General features: G+C 35.2%; 1 protein-coding gene across 1 annotated transcript in view; it reads left to right on the top strand.

The window, feature by feature from the left end:
- LOC309799322 (uncharacterized protein) overlaps window positions 1-27,800 on the top strand; it is a gene marked incomplete at its 5' end in the record, with an annotated part of 89,502 nt that overhangs the window by 60,878 nt on the left and 824 nt on the right. Inside the window, 2 exons of the mRNA XM_082612271.1 lie at window positions 19,412-19,551; window positions 22,329-22,418. Of these exons, the coding sequence (XP_082468397.1) occupies window positions 19,412-19,520 (109 nt within the window). The 3' untranslated portion in view covers window positions 19,521-19,551; window positions 22,329-22,418. The remainder of the gene's footprint in view (window positions 1-19,411; window positions 19,552-22,328; window positions 22,419-27,800) is intronic.

The raw sequence follows: 27,800 nt of genomic DNA, 5'->3' as shown, positions 1-27,800 counted from the left end.
GACCCTAGAATACAGCTGGTATCTTTCAGGGGTTTGTGATCTATTTATTAAATGACTGTATTCAAATCTAACATAATGTCCTATGGTGATATTTTCAATTAAGCAAAATAGAGTAAGTGGATAGAGAGAGTAACCAGGGTACTATTTTATTTTATTTTTTGTATTTGTGTGTGTTCCAATAAAACTTTATTTACAAGAGCAAACATTGGGCTGGAGTTGGCCAGTGAGATGTAGTCTCCTGACCCCTGTTTAGCACAGATTGTGGCATCAGCCTGGCCAAGACTGAATCCCAGCATAGCTCCTGACTAGTCCTGCAAACTTGGGTAACAATTTTGATAGAGTGGTGAGGGAAGGCCTCTCTCAGAAGGCCATCTTTGACAAGAGACATGAATGAAGTGAGAAAAATGAGCCATGGGGTAACTGATGGCTAAATATTCTAGACAGAAGAAACCACATGTGCAAATGCCATGAGGTCATTCGTATTTGGCACATTCTATTAACAGCAGGAAGACGTGTGTGACTGGAGCAGAGTGAGTTAGGAGAAGAGCTAGAAGACAAAGTGAGAGGAATTATCCAGGCTGTTGATGTAAACCCTGATGAGGATGTGGATTTGGTAATAAGAGAGCCCGTCAAATTCAGGTGTTGAGAGATGTTGAGAGAATTAACACACATAGCTGAATACCTGACGTATACACAGTATTCAGTACAAGTTACTTACTGTATGCCATGGATAGATTCATGGTTATTGGTCAAAGAAAAGAAAAACAACAAAATGAATGCTCAGTTTTCCTCCCAATCTATAGCCCTTATGACAACAACAACTTAACACCCAGAAGGCAACTTAGGATAGAAAGGGACACAAGGAAACTTTTACATAAGAAAATACATAAAGGATAATTAAAAGAGAAGTCCTAGTCTTATTTTTTAAAGGCATATCATGCATAGCTGTCCCACTCATAGAACCTGAAACATTTTTTGAAATTTATTTTATTGAAGTATAGTTGATTTAAAACATTGTGTTAGTTTCTGCTGTACAGCACAGTGATTCAGTTATACACATATACACATTATTTTTCATATTCTTTTCCATTATGGTTTATCACAGGATATTGACTATAGTTCCCTGTGCCCTACAGTAGGACCTAGTTGTTTATCCATTCTATGTGTAATAGTCTGCCTCTGTTAATCCCAAACTCCCATTCCATCCCTCCCAACCACCCATCCCCCTTGGTAACCACAGTCTCTTCTCTTTGTCTGTGAGTCTGTTTCTGTTTTGTAGATAACAGAACCAGCAAAATTTTAGTCCTAGTCTGTGTTATGGATTTTTCTGCACTTATTCTCATAATATATAGCAGTATTTTATCAAATAGTCAATCGATGAAATGACAATAGTTTCCTGTCACAAAATTTGTTTACTCCAAACTACTGTTTGGTCTCACAAACACACCAAAACATTACCAGGCAGATCATGTAACCTCTATAAACTATCCACCTTTGGAGGAAATGATTTATCACTACTGATAATCTAAACCCAAATTCTGGGTATGTTTATAATCATCCTCAGCAAGAGGGTACATGGTAGCATTAAAGACTGTGCTTTATTATATACCTTATTGATCAATATTTTCTATTAATAATTTTCTACATTCAGTATATTCTCTGGAATTTTCAATAAATATGATGGCATTTCTGAAAAGAACATTTTCAAATCACCTAATAATTCATTGTCAAGGTGGCCACAGATTCAATGTAACACCAGAGCATGCCCTTTCAGCCTCACCAGAGAAAGGAAGCTGCTTTTTCAAAAGACTCCAAATGGGAGTCTTGGGCCTTTCTTATACTTCATTATTTAGTCTAATTCTATGTATGATAGCGAGAATCTAATCTATTTAGCAGATTTTTAAAAACTGAAGTATAATTAATTTACAATGTTGTGTTAGTTTTAAGTGTACAGCAAAGTGATTCAGTTATACATACATACATATATATGTATACGTATAGATAGATAGATAGATAGATACATTCTTTTTCATATTCTTTTCCATTATAGGTTATTACAAGACATCTAGCATATTTCCCTGTGCTATACAGGTTTTACTTGCCAAGTTTAAAAAGCATGTGCTATATTTAATCCCAAAAAGAGTTCTAGAAATTTGTCCAAAAATTCACATAGAGTTGGTAGAATATATAGGCTTTTAATTATTTTGCTTGTCCAAAAGGCACGGCAATGGGCACACTGCCTACTATACATTATAAATTAATTCCATTTGTCCTGAAACCATGTTCATATTTCAGGACTTTGAGTATGGGCTTCTCTAATTAATTGCTATGTTGTAACTCAGGCTCGTGTACCTCTGTGGGGCTGCATTTTTCCAGCCTGTAATTATACCCTCAGCAGACAGCCAGGAGCTGCAGACAAGGGCTCCTTCGCGTGCTCAGCTGCCCCTCGGCTTCCTTGGAGACAGACTTTCTGTTTCTAATGGATGTGCTGAGTCCTCCTTGAGATGAATGCCTGGCCAGGGACCAGGCACCTCCCTAGGTCAGAAGACTTGCTCTGGCCCTTGGCCCTACACCTGAAAGTTGTCACTTGAGCCCTGGAAGAGAGCTAAGAGGTCCCTTGGAATATTCCTTAGAAGAAATGAACTATATCCAGTATCTTGTAATACCTACAATGGAAAAGAATCTGAAAAAATATATATATACATATATATCTGAAACACTGTGCTGTACACCTGAAACTAACACAACATTGTGAATCAACTATACTTCAATTAAAAAAAATACATAAGGGAAAAAAGAAACAGCAATGAACACACCCAAAAATCAACCCTTTTAGGTTACATCTGCCCTTTCAAACCCAAGCATCGGGGGCCTGATGCTGCTTCCTCACAGGAGCCTGAAGTGAAGGAGCATCGTTAGGTGAGCACGGCCAGCTCCGGCCTTTACAGCACAAAGGCTCAGCAGCTGTCACCTTGTAATTGGCTCTCAGAGTCGTCTTACTACGTGACTGCTCTGTTTCAAATGGAAGGAAAATGATTTTTAATTTGGTCATTTAGAATAAAAAAAAGTATTCTATCTGACCTTTTCTAAGTATCTTCCTTTCACTTAATAAAATGATGCAGGAAAATCGCTTTCAATGAATTATGCGTTCAAGCAACCCAACTTAACTGTCACCTAGTACTTCTTTTATTTCTGGGAAATCTACTCCCTCAATCTTCTTATCAAGGATCACAGATTTAAAAAAAAACGAACACACTGTTTTGTTTATGGATTCTTCTCGTAGTTGTAGAGGCAAAAATGGGGCTACAACTCTGTCACAGGAGAGGACAGGGGCCAAGGACAGCTTCTGATGTCTGACGAAGCACAGACTCTATTGAGAGTCGCAGACCTCTGTGATGAGCTTTGTTGCTGGTCTGAAAAGACTTCAGAAAATTTGTTTTTTTTTTTTCATTTTTATGGACTTCCCATTTCTCATGTTCCACTCTTCTAGATATTTAGAATAGTTTTATATTTTAAGAATCCAATGATCTACACGTTGGTGTATACAGATTTGGTTGGAGGTGAAAGGCAAGAGGGAAAGCCGTAAATAGCAAAATCTTAATTTGTGTCATAGCTACCCCATAATCTAAATGTCTATATTAATAACACATGTTGGTAAACATCTCGTATCTATCACGTGGATCAAAGGGAACTTGAGCTTTTGATTTTTTTGAATATCAGTTCATTAATGGGAAGATATATTGAGAAAATACAATTTTAAGGTCCAATGTAGAGTTCTGCAGGTAATGCTTTCTTCTGTTTCCAAGTTATATTTCCCCTTCTTCCTTCCAAATAATGAAAAATAATGTAGCTATTTTTGGAGAAGAAGAAAGAGGAGGAGGAGGGAGAGGGTCAGGGGAGGGGGAGAAGGAAGGAAGAAAAAATATCCAGGGGTTTAAGGATTACAGGATTAAAAGTTTTTATTTATTACAAAACAGAAAGCATTCCACTCCTAGTCCCAGAAAAAAATAGCAAAGAAAAAATGCATTAAACATCCTTGTTCTTCAAAATACAAATTATTGGAGGTTGATTTTTTTATGATATTTTGAGATCAAATGTACTTGCCAGTGGCTTTGGGGTGGATGGGCAGGGAGGGCTGGACAGGAGATTCACTGTCCCTGTGGCACCAGTGTGATGACATTGATCTGAAGGAACTGGGAAGTTCTAGGTTCTTAAATGAATTTTGGGGGGTGGGGATTGAACCTGTGCCCCTGGCAGTAGAAGTATGGAGTCTTAACCGCTGGACCGCCAGGGAAGTCCCTTAAATGCATTTTTTAAAAACAAAATGTAAAGGAGATTAAAAACAATTAGGAGATACATGATGCTATAATTAAAGATTATAAAACTCTAGGTGTTATCTTTTGGCTAAAACAAAATAAAAATAATTCATATGATGAACCAAAAAATAGAAAAATGGCTGGAGCAATAATGACAGTCCTGAAAATTGGAAAAAGAATTGTAGCTGCATGAGCTTCTCGGAGCACCTGAAAGAAGCGGAAATGATGATTGAAACTGGTCCACAATTGTGACTGTGAATTGACTCCGGGATCTAACTCTATATTTTTAGTGGGTTTCAGGCAAAGTCACTTAATTTTTCTAAGCATCCATTTCAACTTTTATGAGATAAAGTGATTTGATTAGACTAGGTGAAGAAAAAAATCAAAAGAATTGGAGTTTAAGTACTAATTTATCTTGATAGGAAACATAATCCTAGAATATTCTTTATAATAAAAGAAATATCAAGAGAATGAGCTCGAATCATTTGTCAATGCTACTTCATGAAATCATCATTACTTTTAGAGTTACTTTTTAAGATTTCTTCTTATGAGAGAGCGTATGCTTGTGTTTTAGCTAAACTGGAAATAATCCAAATTTATGAACACTTTCAGTTAATAATCTGTAATCAAAGAAGTATTGCAGAACCATTTACTTAAAGTATAATATGTGCTCTATTTGGTATCAACCTCTCACATTGATATTTCCTTAACTAAACCATAGGCTTTCATAATGTTAAATTTCGCAAAGAAAAATAAAGATGAAGCAATGTTAAAGAGTTTTTTTAGTTTGTTTGTTGGTTTGTTTTCCCTTTTTTTAAAGATGAAATTGCTGTTAGGATGGTAACATGCCCATTTAGAAATCTTCCCATTTCCCTCCCTCCATCTCTTCTTTCCTTTCTTTATTATGTTATTTTACTAAGAAAACAATTTATGCAAGGGTAGCTTTAGATGGAAAAATATTTTATCAATTTGTATTTGGGGCTTTGATGTGCAGTTGCTAAAATAGCAATAGAAGTTATCATTTGGTTTTCATGTCAGCTTCTAAATCTAAGGAGGAAAAAATGGGTTGACCCTGTTTGGAAATATTAGCTTCAGATTCCTGAAGACTTTCCCTATGTTTCCAAGGATTTGTAACTACTACTGACGATACTCCACTGAGAATTCCAAAGCAAGCTAGGAAGCCATAAAATAAGAGAAAGGATGCAGCCTCCAAATTCAGCCATTTTCCTGCAGAAATATATTTGAAAACAGCCCTGGTTTGTATTTTTATGTGTCAATCTCTGAAATCTTTAAAAATATAAAAGCCATGGAGTGAGTATTGACCAAATATTCCACAGGATGCGTGCAAAAGTGTGAAAATAAATCGACTTAAATCAAATCACCAATCTTTATTCACTCAAATGTTTCTTCAAATAGAAATGTTCTGTTGCTCTTGGAATAACTCTAAGGACTCAATCTTAGTTTCATCAAGCATATAAATTTGAATTAAATGTATTCTCCCTCTCCCACCCCCACTATCCCATGGACACACACAAACTATCCTAAAGAAGAAATGTCCTGTTTTGGAAAGATATACTATTTACAAGTATGTAAATATACTGAATTTTAGGAGACATCTGCTTTGGATTTCTCAGTGTACTATATATATTTTTATTCCACTATTTCTCCCAAAATATTCCAGATTTGTGATAATGGATGTACAGCTACTTTTGAAATTTTACTGTCCATGTATGTTTAGTAACCACAGAGGTTTACAAAAATTGTACTTTCAATGTAAGATTTGCTTTAGCTAAAGTAAAAAGTTATATTTAAAGGCATTAGGAAAACTGAGCCCTTTGCCATTCCTTCTGCCATATATGTCAAGCTATTTCCCATAATAGAAAGGAAAGCTTGTTCATATCTTTTGCCTCCAAAGGACAGTTTTAGCTTTTTGATACTATTTTTTTTATCCCAAAGAAACGATAATATTTCTCTACAGTGCCCTCAGATGTTTTCAGTAAAGTGTGGGAAAACTGTGGTAACTTAAAGGTGCTCATTGAAAAATATCTCATGGACTTAATCTTCTTAATTAGAATTACAGTCGTGTAGTTTTAGTCCATAGAATTGTGCTTTTATGGTTTCTTTTAAGTCAGCATAAGTTAGCAACATTTTATATCATTCAGGTGATCTTAACATAACTGGGGAGAGTGTAGAATTGAAAATGTGAAAGAAACTATTTTTAAATTAACATTTAGGTCAAAAACCCCATTTAGTAAACGATTTTTCTTTTTACCCTAAAACAGCGAAAATCATCGAGGGGATTTTTTGACAAGTAATTGTCAAAATTATTTTTCTTTTTCACCATAAAATAAAAGCTGAAAGTAGACTGAAACATACTATATTTTATAGCTCTCTTTCCAAATGACAGATTTTTCTCTGTAAATATCATTATGTAAAATATGTCTTCCCTGTGGAAAAGTATGAGGTATGGGGAGAAACTAATTGGAATGCTCAAATTAGTCAACATGTTTGAAACTATTTGAGGAATCCTTAGTCTTTTAGGTAACTATGCAATATAATTTGTTGATTTCTGTTCAGAATTTCTTCTTTTGAGCAATAAGCAGAAATCTAAAGTTACATTAAGAAATGCAACTTCAGTTATAATATGATGATCACAATGTAAACAGGCATCTCACTGAGAAAATTGTACTGAAAAATAAAATAAGAGTAATAACATGACAATAGAGTGATTATCAACTTTTTAGACACTGAGAGAAGCTGAATTTAATAACAGCAAAAGAAGTGTTGGAAAAAGAAGACTGTAGAATAAATTATGATATTTTTAAAGGTCTTTCTAATGGTATCTTTTGGGCAAAATATCTTCTATCTAACATGATTTTAACAAAGAAAAAAAAATCCAAGAATGGTGGAACATTTTCCCTTAAGAACATTGTTATTGATAGCATCTTAACCATTAGTAAGTAAATCTTTCTGTTTCTTTAAATTGACTGTGGAGCAAATTATCCATTTGCTGAGACTTTTTATAAATGTCAAGTTTATGTTAATGTGACTGATTTTTGGATAAATGTATCCCAGTATATAATCCAAACTCCATTGGGCCTTCAGAATTAATTGCCTTAGATGGTGGAAACATAAGCCAGGAAATCTGCCCCCAATCGCTTTTTGGAATTGTCTTTAAATCCAGCCCCACTTATTTTTTAACCCTACTTTTTCAAGATTCTGAAAGATGACAACTTTTCTCTAATGATTCAATTTTCAGAAGAGCCGAAATATCCTTAACATTACAAAGTTTGATGCATATAATAGATCAGATTGATTCACATGTACTGGAATGAAAAAATTAACACTAATTTTCACCTGTGTTTATGAAGTAACTCTGAAGGTCATTTTGATGGACAGAATCAGATTATCTTTTTTTTTTTTTAACTGGACCTTTCCTCTATGGGAAACCAGTACGTGGTTAAAATATTTAGATACAAGAGGGGGTGGAGCACAAAACTCACAACCAGAGGTATGTTTTGGTAAGAACAGAAGTCGAAAAGCTCATTTCTATGGAGGACTTTGGTCTACCCAGAGCACATTATGTAGGCTTTCACTAAATAAAACTTGGAAAAGTTAGAATAGACCCCACATTATTATACTTTCCATAGTACCCTAGTCTGGATCAATAGAGATAACAGAAAAGTTTTCTAAAATGAGAATATTATTGGAAGAAGTATACGGTTGCTCAAAAAGTACATTAAGGTCTAGAAACATGTTCACGACTATAAGTTTTTAAAAAATATCATCTTTTTTATATTGTTAGAAGAAAGTATATGGTCTGTTGTATAGAAGAGTAGAATTCCTAACTTAATGAAACACCTTATTTAAGAACCAAAAATAATTATTTGTCTGAAATTTGGCCCTTGGCATTTCTTGATATCAGTGATTCTGGTGGTGGCCAAGATCTCAGATGAGCACTAACCTGTTTGAATGTTTCCGTGTTAAAATTTTGGAGGATGACTTGTGTCTGTGACCGACTTTAAGTTCTAGATCATCCAGACGCATGGGGACCCGACGTGGAAGTTAGCTGTTCGCACCCGTTTTTCATCGTCAGGTAAATGAGGGATGGATGGGGTGTAGACTGTGTCTGGTGGAGCAGCTGGATATAGACCTGTGCTCAAAAATTAAAGAAGACACAAGCAAACATTGAACGCCTACTGTATTCAAGGAGATGCGTTATGTCCCCAGAGTCCATGGATTATTGAGAAACAGTTTCTGACCTCAAGGGTCTCACTGTCTAGTGGGAGAACAGACAAAGGACGAGAAGCATTATCAACGTACCTCCATGCAATGATGGGTGTATCTATTTTCTATTTTTGAAAGTCGCATAGAAAAAGATTCAGTATTGAAACTAGAATTCTACATCTCTTGGTGTACTTGTGCTTAACTTACTATTCTTCCTTATTCTCCTCTCATTTTCAAGTTCAGTGGGAAATAGCAAATGGCCTTTAAGTCTCAAAGTATATATACAGAGTCATTTATATTGTCTTTTTGTGCAATTTTGATTTAAAATATCCGTAGCTAATAATTGGGCAATGAAAAGGTGTTAAAAATAGAAGCTAATACATTGTATACATAGGGTGATGAAAAGGGGCTGGGATGGGGCGTAGAATTCTGTCACTGTCTGATAGCTTGTCCCCAATTATTCAGTGTATCTGAGTCTCTATGTCAATTGAGCATAACATTTCATATTTTTAAAGAATAACTTTGTCTCCATCTTATGGCTATATGATGTGTTTATTTGTACAATGATCACCATTTTTTCCATAAAGCAGTTAAGGTACATATGGGCATATGTATACTCTTATGCCTGAAATCCTTTGATATCTAAGTTTTTTTTTACCCAAAATCTATGTATTTGTAAATCCTTTTCCAGAAGACATGTAACAGTATTTGCATTTGTGTAATTTTCTCATCACTAAAAAGCATTAGCTTCATGGCTGGAATGTTGCAGCTGTTGACCAGCCTCCAGGCGACACTAAAAACTAGTTTTAAGACAGGAAACTGGGAAAAGTAGTGTATTTAATTGGAGGTTCAGAGAGGACATTAAAAAAAGCACCTACATTGACTTTGCTCCGAGATTATCTGTTTAATACCTTCACTGATTAAAAAATTGTAAGCTCTAGAACCACTCTATTATACATGGTAAATAAAGGTTGTTAAAAACAGTTCTACAAATGTGTCATTGTGTCAGTTTCCCTCTGCATTAGTCTCCAATAACCATTTATGATTAATACAGGAGAGAGTCTTCTTGTGAACTAAGTCCAAAAGGAATAATTCCAAAAATTATGGTACAGTTATCACATATCTTTGCCAGAAACTAGATGTTTCTCCCTGGATTAGTGGTGGTGAGGTGTCCTTACAGGGTTGTAAATAGTAATTTCATAAAGATTGCTTAAATCAAATCATAATTTTCCACTATTACCTAGTAACATCAAAGATGGTTTAACTCCATCTCTCATAGGTTTTCATTTATCATATGGTCCTTTTTGAAAATTTAAGCCATTTGATTTTCTATAAATATGTCAATATGAAAGGAAAGCAACCCAACAGTGAAGATTTGAAAATTTGGATAGAAGGAAACTTTCTTTCTTATCTCTCTCTCTCTTTCTCTTTCTGTCTCTGTCTCTCTTTCTGGAGACGTATTTTAATAGATAATAAAGTCTGTGTAATATTTTTGGAGGAGAAACAGTTATAAAGAATACAATGAGTAGTTTAAAAATTGTTAAAATATTTGGATTATTGCTACACATTTAATAAGGAACAGTCTTACAATGGTACAAACATAAAGTAATCTCTGAATGAAGTCTTTTGTCTTTTCTCTCTTCAATTATGATTTCAACAAATTGAATTGCCACATGGTCCTATTGTTCAAGGAACAAGCTGATCTATTAATATTTCTTTTTAAAAAGTACTGTGAGTTGTTAACTAAATACTGGGGTTTGCCTGTTTGTTCTTTTAAAATGTAGAATTTTAAAACAAAGAATTTCATGTCTAGAAGAGGTCATTAATCAGCATTCAAAATCAGTGCATAAATTCCTTAGACAATTAATCCAAACATATCATATAGCATCTATCTGATGAATAACTGTGCTAAGGTATTTCATTTTCATAAGATTTATTGAGCAATGTGCTAGTTAACTTTAATGGACTCTTGAATTTGGTTGGAATCCTTTCTCAGCCACAAGTTAGGTAATGTTCTTGTATGTCCAAGTCTCCTTTAGATTATTCATTCTTAAGGGTAAATTCTAATAAAAGTGATTTTGGAGAATTCTCTGGTGGTCCAGTCGTTAGTATTTGGTGGTTTCACTGCCAGTACCTGGGTTAGATCCCTGGTAGGGGAACTAAGATCCCACAAGCCACGAGGTGTGGCCAAAAAGAAAAAAATAAAAAGTGATTTTGATGGAGTAACCAAACTTTTTATATCAAGTTCTGCATATCAGAACTTGATGTAAAAAAATCTTTATAAACTCCTATATTTTCCAAATATAGAGTTTTATATAATACTAAAGCCACAAGAAGTAATCTTTTGATAGAGATACAGCTTGTACTTAAAAATTATCGAGTTCTGCTGATCTCATTTATTTTAAAATTTCTATGTAGAATGGACCCCTAGAAAACCATTATAAACCAGTTTTATATCATAATTTTTTTTTATAATTCCCACAGGTCCTACTTTATAATACATATTTTGTTTACTGTTTTTCATCTCCCTTTCACCTTACTAAACATTCAAAGATTTTTTTCTTTTTTGCTACAAAGTCAGTGCTTACTAAAAACTCATGGGAAATAAAATTGTATTATATACATTGTTTCACACAGGTTGATGTAAAAAACATTTGGTATCCTGATTGAAAGAACAGAACAGATGCTTGTATAATTTATGAAGCCAGAAATACATTCACAATATCTTCCAAAAATAGTAAGATATTCTAATAACACAGTTAGTGGGGAATGAAGTCAAAAATCTTGGGAGACTCAAGGGCATAGACCTTATTTTGAATGGAGCATAGACAATTCAAAAGATGCTATCAATAATCTAAAAATATGGTTGTAATCACTCCATTTATAATGTAACAATATAATCATAAAGTAGTATTTGATTGTTTTACATGAAAAATAAAAATCTACCATGTGTTTTTTTTTATTATGCATATCTGATCTCTTCTGCTGACAAACTTTAAACAATCTGCGTAAGCAAGAGCTCTACCTCTTTTCAAAAACTAGCATGTTTCCTAGAAAAATACTTATTTTCTGTAACACAAATATTGCTCTTAATTTTCCAAGATTAATTCACATGATTAATAATAAACCAGGATAAGACAAGTTGAGTAACTACCATGATAGTGTTCCCTGGGAGTTAATTTTTAAATTATTTTGAATACCAGTCAACACATATCTCCTTTCCAAACTGAAGGATGCATCAAACATTCCTACAAAGTCTGAGATCACAGACATTATATTTCTTTGCTAAAAATAAACATGCTGAACATGACATTGGCACATTTGTTGAAGTCATGATAGCTGTATTGAAATAATGGTTCTTCACTCTGAAAACAAACAAACAAACAAAAAACAATCTAGCTTCAACTGTGATTTGAATTTTTCACTATATTCAGTTCACTCCAAACTGAACACCATCCTTGTTCCTTTTTCTATAAAGAAGGTTTATTCTATTTTAAAAAATGTTCTTGTTAATTGGTTCTTTAAATGATTAATTGTTCATAAAGGAATAGTTTTGATAGCTCAGTATAACTACAAAATAAGCTCATGGTTTTTGGAAAAATGTAGTAATGTATATATTTCTTTCCTTTTTCTGCTTCAGAAGAAGTCTAAATTTCAGAGCAAAGAAACACTGACATATTTTTCCAGTAGACAAACTTTGAAACATTAAAAAATATGAGGATTTGATGACTGTTTAAATATACAATAATGTGGAAACACTGGTCTAATTCTATGTAGAACCCATGACATACTTATTCGATTGAAAATGATTTATGACAGAAGCTCAAGGACAAGAAACTATTTGAAAGGTGATCAGGAAAAGCCATCTTGACTGTGCTCTGGTCCCCACTCTCTGTGTTAACGTTGACAATGAAGAAAAAGACGCATTAGGTTAATCAATGGTTCTTTAGGAGAGTTTGAGATGAATTATAATTTTATGTCAACATCGATTCTCTTGAGAACCACGTATCCTGGAAGGGCTCTCCCTACCTGTCAGGCAGTACCACCTACCAGGTAAGAGGAAGACAGAACAAAGGGCTGATCTTACTGGGAATGTTATTGTGTTGGTCTTTAAAAAATGACATATTAGGAAGCTATTTAGAAAATAAATCTAATATTTCTCTTTTTTTTTAATCTTAGAAGTGGGAAAGCAGCAGTTTGTGAAGGGAAGAAGCATTAAAATCTTACGAGACGTAGATTTAAATCTTTTACCCCTTCTATAATGAGTATCATACTATCCCCTGCAGAATATCTATTATACAGGAGTGTTTAGAAATAAAGTGAACTAGTGTACATGAGGATGATTTTATTATCCAGGTTTGCTCTAGGAAATGAAAGCTCGGGGAGGTTCGGTAACCATGCCGGTGAGTGGCAGACCCCAGAGCAATGACCCTATTCTTTTGCTCTTTTTTTAATTATTGTATTGTGTTTCTCAGTAAGGCACATCTTTTTTACTTTTTTTTTTTTTTTTTGCGGTACACGGGCCTCTCACTGTTGTGGCCTCTCCCGTTGTGGAGCACAGGCTCCGGACGCACAGGCTCAGCGGCCATGGCTCACGGGCCCAGCCGCTCCACGGCATGTAGGATCTTCCCAGACTGGGACACAAACCTGTGTCCCCTGCATTGGCAGGCGGACTCTGAACCACTGCGTCACCAGGGAAGCCCGGTACGTGTTTTAAATTGCTGCAATTCCCATGCAGAGAAAACCTTTATACATATACACATAGTTTGTGTATATATATATATATATATATATATATATATATATATATATATATATATATATATAAAGAGTTTTAATCCAACTTGTAATAATAAATGGTTAATATAAGGAAAGTAAGATAAGCACAAAATATCAATCATTCTAGGCTTTTATTAAAACATTCGATTTGGTTCTTTCTTTGTTAACCTTCTCTACTAAATGAAACTGTAAATATTTGAGGTTGTATATGGCTTTTATGCAAAAGACATAAATACTTTTTGAATTTTTTGTTTGTGAATACTTCCAAAAACAAACATCACATCAGTAGATTTCCAAATCTTTCCAGAAAATACAATTAAAAAAAAAGATTATAAGGGCTCCATAAATGTCAGTTAGACTGATCTACCTGTGAAAAAATATTTTTCAATGACTTACAGTGTATTTTGGAACATATATACAGTATGGGTTTCGTATGTATACATCCAGTTAATATATATATTAAACATCAAACACTTTTTCCTCATTACTAGTAACATTGCCAAATAGTTCAAAGGTTGTGCTAGAAATGCACCTCTTCTCCAAAAGCAATTCATAAAGACATTTTACAAAGTGAGTAGTGTGGAATTATTTCCACAGTTTATAGGAGAAGGAAAATGAGAAACGTTTCAGGCCCTTTGCCGTCAACAGGAGTAAAGGCTATCAGTAATTATGAGTCTGTTGGAAAACAAAATTATAGCCCCTCTGGGGTGTCAGTGTTTCAGTAGTAAAAGCTGTCTAATCCAAGCCAAGCTTTGGCATGACTTGCCCTGCTTTTTCTGCTTTCTCGGTGAAGAACCATGTCCAAGTATTCAACTTGGCTCTCTCTGCATTGACTCAGACTCTGACGTTTTAATGCTTCCACTTTTTCTATTGAAGTAGCCAGAAGTCCCAATAATTACAGTGATAATTACCCAGAATGAGCATCTGTAATAGGCACTTTATTTTTTTATTTTTTTGACATCTTTATTGGAGTTTAAGTGATTTACAATGTTGTGTTATTTTCTGCTCTATAACACAGTGAATCAGCTATACATAAACGTATATCCCCATATCCCCTCCTTCTTGTGTCTCCCTCCCACCCCCCATTCCCCCCTCTAGGTGGTCACAAAGCACTGAGCTGATCTACCTGTGTTATGCGGCTGCTTCCCACTATCAATTTTACATTTGGTAGTGTATATATATCCATGCCACTCTCTCACTTTGTTCCAGCTTACCCTTCCCCCTCCCCAAGTTCTCAAGTCCATTCTCTACGTCTGTGTCTTTATTCCTGTCCTTCCCTTAGGTTCTTCAGAACTTTTTAAATTTTTTTTTTTAGATTCCATATATATGTGTTAGCATATTTTATTTGTTTTTCTCTTTCTGACTTACTTCACTCTGTATGACAGTCTCTAGGTCCATTCACCACACTACAAATAACTCAATTTCATTTCTTTTTATGGCTGAGTAATATTCCATTGTGTATATGTGCCACATCTTCTTTATCCATTCATCTGTCAATGGACACTTAGGTTGCTTCCATGTCCTGGCTATTGTAAATAGTGTTGCAATGAACATTGTGATACATGACAATTTTTGAGTTATGGTTTTCTCGGGGTATATGCCCAGTAGTGGGATTGCTGGATCATATGGTAGTTCTATTTGTAGTTTTTTAAGGAACCTCCATACTGTTTTCCATAGTGGCTGTATCAATTTACATTCCCACCAACAGTGCAAGAGGGTTCCCTTTTCTCCACACCCTCTCCAGCATTTATTGTTTGTAAGTTTTTTGATGATGGCCATTTTGACCTGTGTGTGGTGATACCTCATTGTAGTTTTGATTTGTATTTCTCTAATGATTAGCGATGTTGAGCATCCTTTCATGTGTTTGCTGCAATCTGTATATCTTCTTTATAGAAATGTCTATTTAGGTCTTCTGCCCATTTTTGGATTGCGTTGTTTGTTTTTTTGATATTGAGCTGCATGAGCTGCTTGTAAATTTTGGAAATTAATCCTTTGTCAGTTGCTTCGTTTGCAAATATTTTCTCCCATTTTGAGGGTTGTCTTTTCCTCTTGTTTATGGTTTCCTTTGCAGTGCAAAAGCTTTTAAGTTTCATTAGGTTCCATTTGTTTATTTTTGTTTTGATTTCCATTTCTCTAAGAGGTGGGTCAAAAAGGATCTTGCTGTGATTTATTTCATAGAGTGTTCTGCCTATGTTTTCCTCTAAGAGTTTTATAGTGTCTGGCCTTACATTTAGATCTTTAATACATTTTGAGTTTATTCTTGTGTATGGTGTTAGGGAGTGTTCTAATTTCATTCTTTTATATGTAGCTGTCCAGTTTTCCCAGCACCATTTATTGAAGAGGCTCTCTTTTCTCCATTGTATACTCTTTCCTCCTTTATCAAAGATAAGGTGACCATATGTGCATGGGTTTATCTCAGGGCTTTCTATACTGTTCCATTGATCTATATTTCTCTTTAGCTGTATAATTGGTAAGGTGAAAGTGCCAGTGCTGAAACATTTCATAAAATTTCATATCCGAAAAAGAGGAAGAAATCCTCTAAGAAAGTGGAAATCGACTTAAGAAAGGGGTGGGGGCCCCCAAATAACAGTTAAGCAACTTCTCAATGTCTTATAGGTTTCAGAGAGAGCGTTATGTCCTTTGAGGGGAAGGGGAGGGGAGGGGGAACAGCGATGGCTGTTTTTCTGAAGCAACATTTCTCACTCTTTCTATTTTGAAAATATTCATTTCCATGAACAGAAAGTAAAGCTGATTAAACTATAAATATTCATGGATATGAGCTTCCCCTAAAACATTCAAACAAAGTAGAATGAAGGGTAAGACTTGTGCGGTAGGAAAGTCTCCTTCTCTTTCGTTTGTCCGGATGAGAGCCCGGGTGCTCAATGTAGGTCAAGGCGTCAGGCAGAGGGAAGAACTGCAGACTGACATTGAGATGCTCTATTTCACACACTTGCCCTCTGGAAGGACTGGCAGAAACAGTCACTTAAATTAAACACAGGTCATCAGGCAAGATATATAATCTATTCCTAAAACAGACAACTCGAGCATCCCAAATCCCTATGGCCTTTTACCAGGGCACATCACACTACCTCCTGGTGTTCCTCTGTCAATTCACATTAGGGCTGGCTGTGTTTAAAAGTGGTATTTCATGTATTCTGTGGCCCTCTTACTCAAAGCAAAGAAATTGCTTTTGTTTATTTATGACCTACTAACCATAAGGAAAACTGAAATACTTAATGTTCTCACACTTAGGGGTGGAGAAATAAAGGCTAAAATAAATCTGGCCTTGATACAAGTTGGTCTTATTCAGCCCACACGACCCTCCAAAGTTATGGGAAAGTGGAAAGGAAGATATTTGTCCATAAATGACCTATTGCTTGTGGCTCTTTTCATTCAAGGAAAACTATGCAAGAATTCATATTGCTGCCATCCACTTAGAATTCTGGAATTATGACGGTGTGTTCTCCCCAAAATGACACTACACACTTCCTTACAGAAAATGTAAAACCTCAGTACTGTTGAATCTCAATATTTTAAATATAAATATTTGACAACCAAGGATTAAGTCATGAAAATAAAGATGTGGAAGACATAGGAAGATGTAAAGTACTGATTGAAAGCCACGCTTGAATCAGTGAAAGACTAAGTTGAACCAGCAAGTAAAGCCAAGGACAGAACAGAAATATCGGAGAATATAGGGCCCTAAAGTTTACTCTCTTTTCTGGCACTAGGTACCTGCAAGCAAAAGTAAGATCCTATTTTCCAGTTGTGGAAAATTTAAACTACCCAGGGATGAGGTATTATCTTCAACAAACTATAACTATGTGAAACATCTGGTTTAGTCCAAGGAAATAAGAAAGAATTCATTACTGAATTTACTACTGTTATTTTATGTGTATATGACATTTAATGGAATTTCTTATTGCTATAGGTGAATCATTTTTATATTTAAGAATTTTAAGTACATTATATTCTGCTAAGGGCTTCTAGGAAAACGTTGGAATACAAAGAAAAACAAGTCTATGCATTGCAATTCATTCCAACTGCCCTAGAGATTTGCTTATTAGTAGGCCAATGCATATTTTGTGTTAATGCAAAATACACTATTTACAGCCTTTTTTCATAGTACCCCTATTATACAAATGTTAGCAGATGTACCAATAGATGAATAGGCATGACTGAAAATGGTTGTATGTTGACCTGACACTAATATTGCAATGGACAGGCAACAGAGCAAGAGTGACAGGCTTTCATTTGTTATTGATAATGCAAACAAGTGAGTCCCCAGACCCATGATAATATTCTTTCCAGCAGCAACACAGAAATACCTACTGATAAAGCACATCTTCCTAAGGAGTGTTATTCCGTAGGAAAAATTTGCTTATTTCAAAAGAAATAAACACCACAGAATTCAGATTAGTCACTGTTTTTATATTCTAAGATTTTGTCACCTCAGTATGAACTCCCAATAGATCATTAAACCCTCTGCCCCTAGAAAAGATTGTCTAGAAGTTATTAAACAATTAGTGGCTTTAAAATATTTTAACTGAGTGAATATTAGAATGTATAAAAGTTTAGAGACCTGTTTCACTTATATTTCAAGAACAATTGTCTTAATTGAATAGACTATGGTCATCTTCAAAGTTGTAGCCCAAATTGTTGTAGGTTGTCTCACCCACAGATAATTATAACCACATTGGATGCCAGTTTAATGCATAAAATAGTGACTTTCTAACCTGGTTTTGATACATGCAAAGTGACTTTTTTTGAATTGATGATAGAAAATTATTGAAAGCGGTCCTAAAAATACATTCACTGGAGTTCACAATAATTTAAAAATAACTATAAATCACAAAGCACTCTTGGGGAAAGGAGATATGAAAACAACAAAAACAAACAAAAACAGGATTTTCATATCCAAAACCTTGGAAATGAATGGTTTTGAAGCATACCTAGATTGTACCTTTCATAGTATTAATGAAATCTTTGTGTCATAAGCTATGAAAAATGTGTTGAGTTGGTTTCTTCATTTATTATTTGTTCAGTAGTTTCTAAATGATACTAATTTTACAACCCTATTTTAGAAAAAAATACATTAAATATAAAAGGATAACATTGACTAACATTAATATGAATTTAGGAAATGTAAGAAATTCTGTTTAATTTGTATAATCTAAATATATCATGTTTACCTACTATAAGAATAACCATATTTAAATTAGAAGATATTGTTTTGATTTGATACTTCAAGCTACTTTGAATAACAAATTCTCCATGTCATCAATAGTGAGATAATTTCATCCCTGGAACTAATCCAGGATAGGCGTTTTTTTAGCTCAATAAAACAGATCCTTCTCTCACACACAATGTGACGTGGAGACCTGCCAAAGTCTCCATTGGAGAAATCACGCTGCTTCTTTCTGATTCTTTAGAAATGGCTTAAAATGTCTCAAATGTATGACTACAGCTACTCTGTTGTTTCTGTCTCCCCTCCCACCCCCTCCAGCTACTCACAGATCCTGTAAAGTCAACAGAATTCTGAATTTAGAGGTTGCTTCAGTGAACATTCAACGCTGTCGGTGAGTTTGGAATTAAAATCAAAACCATCGACCGTTGATTGTACCCTATGGCCAACCACCATCTGCACCGTGGCTTCAGAATTTGCTGAAGACAGGAAACCAAAGCAGGACACACCAGGGCCTTCTCTTCCCCTGGCAGAGGTTATTTCTTAAAAGGTCACAATCAACATTCATTGCTGTCGGTGGGCTGAGCTGTGTGGACAAGCTCACTGAACGATGAATGCAACTGTGGCCCCGCATTTTGCAGTCAAGAGCTAGTTCATCCTTGAAAGATACATTGAAAGTAGTAATATGGTTTACTTCAACTTTTCCAATCTGCAGAGTCTTCAGGTTTATTTATTCAATGTATACCACACGATCAGATTTCTATGAAAAAGGCACTAGTTTAAACAAGAATAACACTTTTCTACACTTCTGTAAGTTATAAATAGAGCACTTTTTTAAAAAGGTAAACTATTTGGCTCATGGAATCTATAACATAACCATCTAACTTTGCACATCTTCCTACAGGGGTGAAAAAGAAAGCATGAGAAGTCCATCAGCATCTTTGTCATTTGTACCGATGCCCTTAAAACAGCAGCAACACTTAACAGTATCCATTCTCTGCATCTTTTCTTAGATTTCCTGATAAATTGGGATATAATCACCAGGTAATTTTATTTATGCTGTTCTGGGTGGGGACTGACTCAAAGAATACTTCCTTTTGTCATGGAATTTGCTAAGGAGGGAAGAAAATATATACAGCTATATATCTGTCAGAACACTTCTAAGAGTCAGAGAGCAGATTCATTTCCATAATTAAATCCAACTTGAAGATGAAATTTTATCCGTCTTCTTTGTGCTTTTCCCTTCCAGGAACCTTATGTATATCATTAGACTTAGGACCATGGCTTCATAAGTCTGTGGGGCTTATAATACAACCTGGTTTTGTTCTCTTAACTAGTTTGTCTCTATGTTTTTATATAGTACAACTCTCTTTGAATTTGATCACAGCAGTTTTAAGCTTATCATTTGTAATGAAAATAACCATTATATTCTTGTTACAATACTCACAATATAAATACTTAGAGTGTCCATATTAGGAATACCTGGAAGGCTTCAATGTTTATTTTTAAAAATCTGTCACATACATTATTCTTCCCATTTCTTGCCCTTTTCAGTTCCATTTACCTTCAACTCCCACTGCAGAAGCCCATTCCTGAGCCTCTGCTATAGATCTCATCATGACCATCAAATATTTCACCACATCCAGTACCTAAACTGTGGTAGTCCACTCTCAGCCTATCACCTCTTACTATTCTAGTTTCTCATTCTCTTATCCCCAAAACAACTGTCCTTTCAGCTGCAGCGTTGCTGAAAACAATCACACAATCCTATGATTTTGTGTTTGGATATATTCATGGGCTTCCAAATCCCTTGGTCCCTCAACTCCGACCTTGCATTCTCCCAGCCTACTCCCCAGGAATTAGCCTAAACCTTCTCCTTGTTCCTCAACTGCTCCTCTCCACCATCTTGTTTGCAGCAGAGGTAGTGACTTCTGGTTTTCACCGAGAAGCTTTAGTTCATCTGACTGTTCCCCCACTTCCTCATTCATGGTCTCTGAATGCCCAGGCTTCTGCCCTGTGGTTTTCTTACTGCCTTCTCCTTGTTCAGGACAAGTTTTCCTCCCTAATATCTCTCTCCTTTGTCACCATATTGGTTCTTTTCATTTAACGTGTAACAAAGTTCATTTTTCTCCTTTTTCAAATAGAAAAAAAGAAAGTTAAGAAAAATCTCTGTATCACTGCATCCTCCAAATAATCATCCCATTTCTTTCCTGCTGTTTCAAGCTAGGTCTTTGGACATATGTGGCAGCTACAGCACTTTCTGTACTTGATGACTTTCTATTTCACCTTAATTGTCTGTAATTTGTCTGTGTCTAACATTACTCTCACTCATGCATAACATTATTCTATTGAAGCTGCTCTTGACAAAATCACCAGCAAGCTCCATAGAGCCGAATACTACAAACCACACTTTTCTGTCAGTGATCCCACTTGAACACCCCTTCTTGTCTGTCACTACTGACATTCGTTCCTTTTTTAAACTCTAGTCTCCATTGACGTGAGCCTATTCTCATTGGAATTTCTTTCTGTCTTTATTACAGTGAAGCCTTATTGTTTAGAGGCCCATCCTACTCTGCCTAACCTAACATGACTTGTGTCTTTGTGAGACACATCATTGGTTTTCAAAGTTGCTTCTCTTCCCATGCTTTACAATCTCTCAAGGGATCTCAGTCACTTGTATGATGTTTATATCTGCTTAGATGTTGCTGATACTCTAGTGTTTATCTCCAATCAAGATATCCCAAATCTGCAGCTCTGTCTTCTGCTCTTCCCATAGACCCTTGTCCATCCATGACCACAGCAAACTCATCATCTTTTCCCCAAGGGATAACAACCTTCATCTCCTGAGCAACCAAAGCCATAAATCTGGACACCATCACATGCTCCTGACTCTTCCTTTCTGTTCCTTCCTGCACATATAATCACGAAGTCCTAAAGATGTTCACTTCTCACTATCCTGCTAAGAGTCCAATTTTTCTATGTACTTCTCCTGTGTCATTGAGAAACTCACACTTCTTACTTGGACTATTCCAATAGTCACCTAACTAACTTTCTGTCTACAATCAATCATCTGGTCAATATACTTTCCCCATAGCATTTGAAAAAAAATAAAAATATCTTTAAAAAATTTAATTGTGTTACAGAATCCTTTAATGCACTCTGAATAAAAAGTCCTAATATGTTTAATAGATGGATTGTTCTAGTGGGAAATGTGAAAATTAGCTAAGTGGGAAAAAAATGAGAATTTACCTGAAACTTCACAGAAACTCTCAAGTTTTATTTCAGTACATTAAGGAGCTAATTGCAATTTAATTTTTTTTTCTAAAGTAAGTGAGGTTGAAGAGTTACTAATCTTAAAATGGTGAAGAACTTTTAAAATATTAACAACAGGACTTCCTTGTTGGCACAGTGGTTGAGAGTCCACCTGCCGATGCAGGGGACATGGGTTCATGCCCCGGTCCGGGAAGATCCCACATGCTGCGGAGCAGCTGGGCCCGTGAGCCATGGCAGCTGAGCCTGCACGTCCAGAGCCTGTGCTCTGCAACGGGAGAGGCCACAGCAGTGAGAGGCCCATGTACCACAAATAAATAAATAAATAAATAAATAAATAAAATAAAATAATAAAATATTAATGACAAAGATGGAGAAAAAAGGAAAACAAAATAATGAGAAGATTTGACCCTTGAACTTCGATCTTTAGCATGTCAAAAAACATACAATGAAAAGGCAGTTGCCAAATGAAATAGAATATGAAAAATAGATAAGACAAATTATTAATATGCTTAATATGTACAATTTAAAAATATATGTTCTTAATATAGAAAATTCAATAAGGAGAAATTAACACCTCAAGAGAGAAATGAACATTGGATCTGAACAGAGAAGTCACAAAAGAAATGCAAATGAGAGAGGTAAATTTTACATATATGATGTAAAATTCTGCTTCACTCATGAAAATTCAAGTTTAAAACAATGAGATGTAAATTATCTTTAGTAAAGTTAGTTGATGAACAAAAGAACACAGAAGCCACTAACGCTGAAAGAAATGTACTCATACTGTATAATGTATGATTATCTTTGGTTTTTGCTAATACTGACTTTTATCCTTGATCTACTTTTTTTGAAAATGTGACCTCCCCAGTGATGGCTGGTTGGACCAAGGTCACACACCTGTTCCAAGGGGAGCTAATCCATAAGCTTGGCAGAGACTTTCATAATTTTTCCCTTGGGAACTTGAGCTAAAATCCGTTATATCAGTCAGGAGGTAGTAGTTGTGTAAGAGATCTATAATGTCATGAAGATGTGGGGTAGATTTCATTTTACTTTACTTATGTGTCAGTAAGTCAGAAGCAGAGGGTGATTAGTGAAGAACAGCAGTTCCCTGAAAAATGGACAGAGCAGCTTTCATCCACAAAATTCCAAGTCCAACACTCATTTTCCCAGCTGTCTTTGCCATGCTTTTGGATGGCTTTTACATATCTACAAGTTGATTGAAGCCTTGAAATTAATCCTAGTTTATTTGTTAGCTAACACTGGTATCTATTCTTTGCCTTCAAAATCATACAATGCTCATGAGAATATGAACTCATGTAAACTTTATGGAAACAATTTGGCACTATTTATTAAAAAAATTTTAAATGTTTGTAAACTTTGAATCTTTCATTCTTATTCTAGGATTCTCTTTAATGTATGTATGTATGAAGACGTTCAAAGCAACATTATTTTCAAAAATTTAATGATAGCAGCAAGCTACATGTCCAACAATGGGGAATGTGGCAATTAATTATAACAGGAATATGATAGAAAATAATAATAACACAAGAATGTTTTCATGACTGAAGAGCCTGCTTATAATTAAGTAAAACTCAAACTGAGGATTAAATCCCAACTTACTAAAGAAGTAGCTTTGGCAAAATTAATTAAGCTTCTTAAGACTCGATTTTCTTAACTATATAATTGGTATAATATTTTCCATCTGATAATGTTTTCTGAGGATAAATGAAATTATTTATGTAATGACTTTAGCTCAATACCTGACACAATAAATATTCAGTAGTAGTAGTGGTAGTAAACTCTATCCTATGTATCATAGGATCCCATTATGTAAAATTTATTCTTTTTATTTAACTCTTAGTGCTGAAATTGTGGCCCTTTTACTTCTCATATGCATGACATCTTTTTTAAATTATTATTTTTATTTTTTGCTTTGTTTTTCTTTGGTTTGTTCAAGCTGACAACATTTATATCTTTACTATCCTAAAAGACTCTAGGTCTTGTTTCAAAAAAGTCACACCACAAGTTATGCTTAACTTTTAGTCAACTGCAAAAAGAAATAAAATTAAATAGAATTATCATTTATTTTACTAAGTTCACACAATGATCTATGTATACTGTCTCCTTTAATCCTCATAGGAACCATTTGAGGAAGGACATACAATTTTGAAGATGGGGACAAGATAATAAGTCATATATCTGTTGTCATAACTGGTGGAGTGATAGCACTAAACTATACCATTTCATTTATATTCAAATTTTGAGAATCTAGCTGTTAATGAATAACAACTTCTAAAAAAAGAAAGAATAGTATATTCCTTTCAAGACAATAATTCAGCCCAAATTATGTATCCCTGGGATTTAAGTGAAATATAAAGATACAGTCTGAGGACAATGTGTTGTCCTCTCAGACTCCATATTTGGAAGGATGGCACTATAATTTAAGTGATTTGAGACCTGGTTTTTCTTGTTTATCAGTAAAAATTACTTGCTCTGGTTGCTGCTTCAAACTGGCACCAAGAGCAATGTCAAAGACATGATAAGAGCTCAACAAATATTATGTGAATGAATGAGTCATAAGCATGGCTACATAGCAAGCCAAGCCCTCAATGACTGACTCATATGATACGATGCTTTATGCCAGATACTATGAGTCAAAGTTGAGTCTTGGCTAAAAGACTGTATTTCTTTTTCAGACAACTACATGTACAACAGTGGCATTAATTTCTAGCCTCCAGAGTGGATTCCTAACATTCTCTTATATATTTACCATATATGAATTTAACTACAATATTTCTTCCAGCTAATAGACCAATAATGGCAAGACAAACCATCACTGTATAAAGTAGTAAGAGAAAGTAGAAAGAAAGAAAAAGAACTCTAACCATTATTTTAAAATGCCATCATTTATAAGACACATCTCAATTTAAGATGTTAAAATATAAACCAGATGCACCTGGAATCAATGAAATAGAATATTTATTCCCAGAAGTCCACCAGGTTGTATTCCTTCTATTAAACAATAGACACAATTAAACCTGAAAAGGTAATGCAAGTAAGAAAAAAATGATGGAAAGATTTTGGTAATGGGTTTAATTTTTCCCCACCATTGACCACAAATGAAATGCATGGTTTGAAGTTTACAAGTGTTTTTAAGAATTTCCAAGGGTTGTTTGAGCTCTACATGATGTTTATACTAGATGCTGACTTAAAAATCTAACTTTCCCCTTGACCTTAAGGTAAGAATAACTCCTAGGTATAAACAGATTTTTCCTAATTTCTAAGACTATAAATTATAGGTAGTAAGAAGAGCTAGCATTTATCTAGCAGCTAAATTTGTATTTTTAAAAATCCTTTCTTTTACCTTCCACGACACCATCACAATTCAATATAATTTTAACAGATCTTAATCACATTTTCCAAGTCAGTCCCACTTCCTCTTCAGACAAATTCACTCATTCTTCCTGCTCCCTCTGTGAATACCTTCATAGTCCTTTAAACCACCCCTCCCCATGCAAAGTTTTCTGGAAAATCAACACCAAATAATAAGAATAAAAGATTCCACTATATTCCCTGCCTGAATCTCTCTAAGCCCTGGACAGACAGCTTGGACCCAGGCACATAAGCCTTCGCTAGTAGGGCCAAATCACACAAAGCCATTTCTAGATGCCTGTTCTGTGCTATCAGTCCTCTTATCTTAGACAAGCCCCTCCTGCTGGTTAAGTTCTAACACATGCTTTACTACTGCAGGAGAGGATATGGTTTACAGATTAAAATTAAACGCAGTGTTAAATTGCTTGAACACGGCAAAAAAGAAGAGGGTAGTCGAAGGGGTGGAGAAGACAATTTGGTCAGGCCAGCACCCACACACACTTAATTCCAAGACTTGGATTTCCATAAATTTCCATTAGAATACTTGGGCTTAGGTTCTCCTTTCATTACTGAGAGTCACTTTCAGAGCAATAACACATAGAATCTGTCAAAGAATATGAAGTCCCATGAAAATGCGTGTTTAAAATGTGGAATTTACAGCCATGTGAGATTGCTGAGTCAAATACCAGAGCTACTTTTAGAGAGCCAAAGAGAGTAATTTAAGGACTCCTAATAACATGTGTTACTTTTCAAGCTACTATAATAAGAGTAATCAGATCTCAGGCTTCAGGGTGTAACCTGATCACCTGTGCTTTTCAGAAAAGAATTTCTGTGTACATGGACAGCACTGCACAGCTGGCCAAGCACATTAGTGTGCATGTCAGAAGGAAGGGGAGGAGAGACCACCTTCTCCAAACCATTAAATTCCTTTTGCAACTTGTAAACACAAACTAACACAGCAGTTAAGATAGATGAAAAATAATAAATAAAATAAAAAATAAATAAATAAAATAAATAAAAAATAAAAATAAAAAAATGACAGCTGTTGCCTGAAAATGAAGACCTAAACCAGTGGAAAAGGAAATGAATAAGTTCACGGTATGTAGTTTCTTGGTTTAGAATGCAAGATCATAAAATGCGAAGTTGTGTACTCTTCCATTCAACAGTTATGTGTTGGGAACCTATTTATTTCCTAGCCTTTTGTTGAGTGCTGAGTGGTATCATGGTAAGCGGTCCCACCTCCTGGGTACTTGAAGTAGAGTGGCACAGAAAAATACTCATCACAAATTTTGCTAATAGAGAGCCCTAAAGTCAAGGCCTAGAGAGTAAAAGGTAGACCACCAGAACTTATAAAAAATAGAAAAAAGGTCAAGACTGTGTCTTCCTAACTTGCAAAGCAAGGGAATGCACACCAATGAAGAACTTCACTAGGTCATTCAGGGACAGGGCAAAGTTATGGTTTTTGAGTGCTAGACAAGGGTATTCTTGATCATATGATAAGTCAGGATTAAAATCTAGCTCTCTGAATAAGATGATGAATGAATTCAAGGTCTATCTATGCTTGGGTAAAAAAAAAACTTCATAGTTTATTGACCAGTGAAGGGTCTTCAGTTAGATCCAGTAATGGTTTGGTATACCAAGGACACTCAAAATTCATGGTCTTCTACAAGTTTCATCCAGTTAGAGCTGAAATTAACATCCAGTTAGAGTTGTCATGAAATTTAGTTTTGATATCTTCCAGGCAAGTTCTGCTGAAGTGAAAAAAAATTCCATTTGCAGATGTAGAGGTAAGTAGTAAAGGAGTTGAGGATAAAGGGTCAAGGGAAGGAGACAAAGCACCCCAGGCAGAGAGAATAACAAATGTGGACACCAACAGCAGGATTGGAAAGGCAGTTTAAGAATAGGATAGAGGCCACCATGGTATGGATGAAACAAAGCCTGCAGAACTGTTGTCACTTGAGGTTGAGAAAGTGGCCTATGACCAGGCCATATAAGAATATATAAGCCATGTTAAACATGTTGGTCTACTGTCCAAAGTGCAATAAGAATCCACTGAAAAATTTTAAAACAAAGGGTAAGGGTGGGAGTTGGAGGGTAGTGGATGATCCAATTGAGTTTCAAAAAAAAAGAAAGGAAAAAAAGTCACTCTGGTTATCGTGTGAAGGATGATCTGATGGGTTTGCTAGTGGAGCTGCTGATACACCATTTAGGAGGAAATGATCATTATCCAGAAGAAAGATGAAGGAATTCAAAACAGAGAAGTTTCCAATAAATCTGGATGATTTTCACGATGAAAAAGAGTGATAGTGTGAGAAGAAATAATTAGGGCAGCCGTCCCCAACATTTCTGGCACCAGAGACCAGTTTCATGGAAGGCAATTTTTCCACAGATGACAGGGAGCTTGGGGAGACCAGTCCCGGTCTGTGGCCCGGAAATTGGGGACCCCTGAATTAGGGCACCCGAAATGCCAACTGCCAAATAATTCATGAATATAACACTTAACCCTTGATCCAACATTTTCCATCTTAGACAGTGTAGTTGGCAGTCTCTAAAATGGGCCCCAGTGATCCTCTTCGACAGATATTTATACTCTTGTATAGCCACAATCTCTTGAGTGTGGGCTGGACCCAGAAACTTAATTCTAACCA

This window comes from Mesoplodon mirus (assembly GCF_964341445.2).
Source record: "Mesoplodon mirus genome assembly, chromosome: 3".
NCBI lineage: Eukaryota > Metazoa > Chordata > Mammalia > Artiodactyla > Ziphiidae > Mesoplodon > Mesoplodon mirus.
Note: the sequence above shows the minus strand (reverse complement) of the source record. Positions and strands in the feature narration are given on the sequence as shown.